The sequence below is a fragment of the Microtus ochrogaster genome, linkage group LG2, assembly GCF_000317375.1.
Source record: "Microtus ochrogaster isolate Prairie Vole_2 linkage group LG2, MicOch1.0, whole genome shotgun sequence".
NCBI lineage: Eukaryota > Metazoa > Chordata > Mammalia > Rodentia > Cricetidae > Microtus > Microtus ochrogaster.
In genome coordinates this window covers 12,107,244-12,113,945 of record NC_022028.1, presented here as the reverse complement: position 1 = coordinate 12,113,945, position 6,702 = coordinate 12,107,244, and the positions used below count along the sequence as shown (strand labels likewise).

At 42.5% G+C, this 6,702-nt stretch overlaps 1 protein-coding gene across 1 annotated transcript in view; it reads right to left on the bottom strand.

The window, feature by feature from the left end:
* Positions 1-972, bottom strand: part of Col9a1 (collagen type IX alpha 1 chain) — an 82,102-nt gene extending 81,130 nt beyond the window's left edge. Inside the window, exons 1-2 of the mRNA XM_013351004.2 lie at positions 926-972; positions 371-444 (exon numbers count right to left, since the gene is read on the bottom strand). Coding sequence (XP_013206458.1) covers positions 371-444; positions 926-939 — 88 coding nt within the window. The 5' untranslated portion in view covers positions 940-972. The remainder of the gene's footprint in view (positions 1-370; positions 445-925) is intronic.
* Between the last annotated feature and the right edge of the window lie 5,730 nt (positions 973-6,702).

The window sequence follows — 6,702 nt, the reverse complement described above, 5'->3', positions numbered from 1 at the left end:
TTTTTTCTTATCCTCCTGACCCCAGTATTTTGAGGAAATCCATCCACCTACCCATCCATCCACCCCAGCATTCACTCAACATGTACCATTCACTGTCTGAAGAGGCATCATGCTAGGCTCTAGAAAAGGCATAGCTGTTCTTCCTGCTTACTGAGCTCAGTGCTGACTCCCTTTCCAGGCTCAACATTGTACAGGACAACCCATCAGTGCAGAACAAGGAGGGAAGGTGTGAAGGACTGCTGGAGGCATAACCAGTCTTCACCCAACCACAGCCCGGCGCCATCACAGCCCAGCACCATCACAGCCCTGCCTGCTTCCAGTAGCAAGAGCTACTTCATCTACTTCAAACTCCATAAACCATGGCTCTTACTTGGACGACGCTTAGGAGTCGCAGCTACCCAGGGTCCCAGAAAACTGCATACAAAGAAGAAAACTGGAATCTTCCTGAAGAGGAGAAAACAAGAAATGACCCAAATGGGAATTCCTTCTGATGGGAACTATTTTCATGTTTTAAACTTGCCAAACCTGACTGATGGCGGCAACCAAATCCCAAAAACCCTACAGATGGCAGCAACCAAATCCCAAGGCATACCACTGCCTTCATTTCCATTTTGAAAGCTGACTAAGAAATTTTGCAGATAAAAGCATTTTCTGACTCCTACTGTCCCAATCACACATTCTCAATGTCTCCCTATCTCACTTACTATACTACTTCTTGCCTCTGCTTTCTTTTATCTCTGCTTCCTGCCTCTCTCTTCCCATAGCTGCCTCTTCTTTTCCTATCTCAAATGCTTACTCACTTGCTATATTTTCTCATCTGTCTTTACCTCCGATGGCGCCTTGGTTCTCGCTGTCTCTCACCTCCCCTCACGTTACCACTACTGCAAAAAGCCTCCCCCACCTCCCTCCAGAGTCCTGGGCTTACCAGCGAGTCTTCATTTTTCCAGTCGGTTCTCTTTGGTTTATTATAGTCACTAAGAAGAAGGGGTTGTTGGGGAGTCACTACACCCCCTAAGGCCCCTCCTCCTTCTTTCTAAGGCTCTTGAGTTTGGGCTCCAATCTTGGTCCTTCTTGCCCCTCGCAGGGCTAAAAGCAAAGAGTGAGTCAGGGACAATGTCTAACAACCCTTTAAACTGAAGCAAAGGAAAGGGGTGGGGAGAGGCAGCCTGTAAGCCGGGGCCCAGCCAGGGGTGTGCCCTCAGAGCTAACAAGGTTACACTGAAGGAGGGATTGAATGGGGGAAAGCCTTGCTGCAAGGGAAAAAAAAAAATCAGGATGTGGGGAGTTTCACCAGAAAAATGCAGCCCGCTGCTATAGGAATACAGTGGGAGCTTTTAGAGCAGCTATAGGGCACAGTAGAGGCTTTTAGAACTGTTACAAGGGCACAGAGGAGGCTTTTAGTGGCCCCTGGGCCCAGCAAAGAGCTGCCTATCAGGAGGCAGAGGTGCAGGAACTCACTGGAGCCCTAGACAACCACTTCTAGCTTATCAGTTAGTTACATGAACTTGAGCAGGGTAATTAGCCTTCCTTTGTTTGACTGCCTTATGTATAAAACAGGATGAAAACAGTTCCCTTACAGTTACTGGGGGAATCAGGTGAGGCAGGCAAAGATAACAGATCTGACCCAAAACTCATTTCTTGGCACCCTTATTCTCCTGGTAACACTTCTTTGTCTGTTTCCTCCTCTTGCCCGTGCCTACAGCCTAGCAGTGTACAGTTCTCACAGCCGTGCATGAAGTTAGGCTCAACCCAACATTATCCACTAGAGGACGAAGATACAGACCCGGGCGCCTGTCCCAAGCATCATTGCTGCTGGGCATTGCGTGTCAACTCTAAATCGCCGCAGGAAAGTTTGATAAGCAGTAACCTCAATACTTTTACTTGTTTGCTCTCAATCTCTGACGTTAATAGTGTCAAACTGAACATACACATACATGGGAGTACACAACACATTCTTTGTGATGAACAACAAAGCAAGAGAATTACTTGGATCGCAGACCTAGAAAGATGGTATACCCACTCTACTGTCACAATTGCACAGGCCTCGTCGTGAACCTGAGCACCTCTGGAGAAGGAACAGCAGGCCCCATGGCCTGTCCCCCCAAGCATAGGATGACCTACTTCTGGCTCCATGCTAAATTTTTATTTAATTATAGAACAAGTAGTTTTGCTGTTTTTTTATTTTATTTTATTTGTGTGTGTGTGTGTGTGTGTGTGTGTGTGTGTGTGTGTGTGTTTGCATGTGGTGGGGAATGGAGTGCATGACCCCGCAGAGGCTAAAAATTGACAGTGCGTGTCTTTTTCCCTAGCGCTCCACTTCATTTAAGGAGACATAGTCTCTCAGTGAACCAGGAACTTGCCAATTCCAGCTAAGGTAGCTAGCCAGCTTGTGTTGGGGGATCTTCCCCTAGGGCTGAGATTATAGGTAACTGCCAGGTCTGCCTCTCTGTTCCGTGAGTTCCAGGATTCAACCTCTGGCCGGCAGGCTTGTGAGGCCAAAACACTACCCACTGACCCATCTCCCCAGCCCTTACTTGTTTCTAGCTTCAATAAGATCTCTTCTGCTTCAGCCTCTCTCAGCTCATTGGAGAGGCTCTGGTTGGACTTTGATTAAGCAATTGCTCTCTTTTTATAGCGTTCTTCTCTGGCCCACTCATCAGAGGTTCCTCTCTCTCCCAAAAAGGGACATCTGTTTCTTATGTGGTGCTATCCACAAGGTTTACTCTCTGTCCAAATCCCCAATCCCTAAGGCTCAGAACAGAGCTATGAATGGCCTGAGCCCTGCTTATTTCTTTAAGCTAGTTGAAGTTTATGTAAAAAGAGGATTGTACCTTTGGGGAGCATCCTAATGGCCTGAAATTATGGGAAACAAGCCATCCTTAGATCTGCAGAGAGAAAGGCATTTCCCAAAAGGAATTTCTATTCAAATATTTGTGATCTGCAAGAAAAAAGAGAGGGAGTGGACAGATTTTTTTATCCCTGTAAGTGTTTCAGAAATCCTGCAAAGGGTTTTAGAGAACTCCCCTTTATGTGTGCCCCTCCTCAGCGCACTTTGAAAGAATCTCTACAACTAAAATAAGAAAACAGGTGAACAGGCCTTTAAATAAAAGGTAAAAGAATCGAAGGGAGCTAAGCTTGCTCATGAGTGACAAGACTTCTTTCCAGGCTGGCTGTTTATTTTAAATAGTAAAGAACAAGGTAACAGCTTTATTAAGACCAAAAAAAAAAAAAAGTAAACCTGAGGGGGGAAAAGCTACACACAACATTTAAAGATACTTTTGTCTCTTCCATTTAACTTATCTTTCATTAATTGTATTTCCTAACGTGGCATTAAGGTCTCACAGAAATCAGGATGGAATTTCACTATCTGGTCTGGATCAAACTGTACCCTGAAGTTGAAAACCCTTAAGCTTTTCCATATTTTTCTTTTTTAAAATTATGTGTATTGTGTCAGATTTTTTACATGACTGAAGATGCCTTTAGAGACCATCGGATCCCCTGGAGCTGGCATTTCAGGCAGCTGTGATCCAACAAACACAGGCCTTAGGAAACGAACTCAGGTCCTCTACAAGAGTGGTAAACACTCTTAAACCATCTCTCCAGGCCCAGTTTTTAACCACTGTTCCCCCTACCTAATGAATCTTCCCTGAAAAGTCACATGGAAAGGAAAGTTGGTCATTTACAACAGGTTGTAAATTCAATAAGAAAACATGACATTTTAAGTAATCAGTTTTATATGGAATAAATAATTTTGTACCTTCCTTAACTCTCCACCTTATATGCAAATATGCTATACTGTATATATTACATACCCTCTTTCCTTTTCTATAAATCAAAATGACTCATTACTTATAACTTAAATTAGGGGGCTCTGTCGCAGGCAATCATCTTTCTTGATCATCTATTGTCTTTCATTTGTTTGTTCAACCATTCAATAAATATTTATCCAATGACTGTATTGCATAGCATACTACGAGTTTAGGAGACAAAAATGCATGAATAAGCACATGCTTGCCTCAAGGAAACTCACAACATATCAGGGAATGAAAAATGACTGCACTACTGATAATAAAAATGACTGCCAAGTATGAACTCAGTCCAAGGGCGTGGGGAAATCTTTCATCCGGGAGCTGAAATCTGAAAGGGTGAACAGAAGCCTACCAAGAGAATAAGGAATATCAATACATCTTAGGCAGGAAAACAGAATATCGTAGGAAAAAAAGCAGGGAGGAAACACAGGGGGAATAACAAGCTGAGCTCAGAGACATTTTCATAATTAGTCAGCCGTGTCCCTCCTCCATCAAACCTTGAACTCAGCCCTGGAGTTCTAACACACAATGACCAGGTCTCTGTCCCATAAAGCTTACATGTGGTTGGGGAGAGAGACACCAAACACGTTATAAGACAATTTCAGTTGGAATTTAAATGAAAACTATGAGGAAACTGTGTGCTAGAGAGAGGAGTAGAGACAGAAGGGCCAGGAATGATGTGGGATATCCTTCTGTGTATGTGTTGCTTTACTGGTTGATGAATAAAGCTATTTTGGCCAGTGTCTTAGCAGAGTAAGGCCAGATGGTAAATCCGAACAGAGATATAGAGAGTAGGCGAAGACAAGGAGATGTCATGTAGTTGCCAAAGGAGAAGGACACACCAGAACTTTACCGCTAGGCCACAGCCTCGTGGCGATACACAGATTAATAGAAATGGGTTAATTTAAGATGTAAGTGTTACTTAATAAGAAGCCTGAGCTAATAGGCCAAACAGTGTTGTAATTAATATAGTTTTGTGTGAATATTCAGGTCTGGGCAGCCAGGAAATGAACAAGAGGGCTCTGTTTACAAAGGAAGGCTGCTTGCTCTAGGGTGATCAATATTAAGGAAGACTGAATAAGGATGAAGAGAAAAGATTGATGAAGCAGACTGGAAAGGGAAGGATTAGGGAAACAAAAATTGTATTTCTAGTTTTGAGCTTGAAAACTAAAAAGACAGGAAATTTTGCAAAACAGTGAATAAGGGAAACTGGGTGAGGGATCTTGAATGGCACTGAAGGGTTGAGACTTTGTTCTGGTTGTTATGGAAACTACAATAAGTCTTTGAGAACCCAATGAGACTTTCAGGTGTGTCTTTGAAAGGGATTCTGATGTTGCTTGAAGAATGGCTTAAACCAATTTGCAGAACTTATACTCAAAACTAAAGTGAAAGTTTCAGAAAATGACACCTATGTATGTAAATATACTATAGTTTCTGATTTATTTTCTATTCCCCCCCCCTTTTTTCAGCAAAGATGATCAAGTCAATTTATTGATCACAGAACCAGTAATGGATCGCAACTCATGTTTACACTGGATTGGAGCACAATGGCCCCTGAAAATGCCCTTTACTTCCTGATACAGAACTTGGAGCATCACACAAAACTCACAAACTAGTAGGGTGAATTCCTTGGTTTCTACACGAGTATCTGATTTTCTTTGAAAGGTGGTTTTGCATGAAGTAATAATGAGCTGATTACAATAATTAAAGATGTTGTGATCGCCATATTTAATTACTTTATAGGTTTAAATGAAGAGGAGTGTTTTAACTAGCTTCTTAATGAAATCTAGTTTTAAGCTTATTAATCTGTCTTTGTTTTAAGAGTAAAGGATACACAGTGCCCGGGAGCACACGGCACCTGTGTCAGGGTGCAGCAAATTAGCCACAGCCAGAGCCTGAAATTTATCATAGAAATCTCTGGCTGGGAGCCTGATTAACAATCAGAGAGTTGCTAAAACTAAGACTCCCACTGTCCTAGTCTGGGTTCAGCTTTACTGTAAAGAAACTCCACCATGATCAAAGCTCTATTTTAAAATCTGTTTATTTTGCTTCTATGCCTGTAATTGTAGTCTAATCATCGAGGCCCATAGCAAGCAAACAGGGCCCCGTGATACAGTCATTTCTCTGTGCAATCACTCACAAATAAATGTGCTCACACTGTGGAATGATAATACAAAAAAGAAAAAAGAAAAAAAAACATGGCAGCATTAACCTTTTCTTACCCCTGAGCTTTTTAGGGTATTACTTTCGCTTCCTTTAAAATATGCTCATTTCCAGTTCCCCAAAGAAGAGAAAAAATCAATCCCCCAGGCTCCCACCCCGATAGCACACGTGCTTCGAGGAGCTGTTGCTGTATTTGCTGCCTGTGGGTCTCCAAGTTTACAGCAGCTGGTTCGTGTCCTAAGCCTCGTTTTCTTCCTCCAAATCATGCGTGCTGGCTCATCAGCATGTTTCTCTATGTAGAGCAAACCTTCTTTTCTAGCAGTGAAGCCAAAAGCTACATTGGAATCAATCACTGGAGTGCTTAAAGCAGATTACTGAGCCTTGGTCCCAGAGCTTCAGATTCACAAGATTTAAGGCAAGTCCAAGAATTTACATTCTAACAGGCTCCAAAATGCTGCTCCAGATGATGATGATGATGATGATGATGATGATGATGATGATGATGATGATGATGATGATGGTAGTGGTGTAGTGGTAATAGTAGTGGTGGTGATAATGATGGTAATAATGGTGATGATGATGATGGTTGTGGTGTAGTGGTAATGGTGGTGGTGGTGATAATGATGGTGATAATGGTGATGATGATGATGGTAGTGGTGGTGATAATGATGGTGATGATGATGATGATGATGATGATGATGATGATGGTAGTGGTGTAGTGGTAATGGTA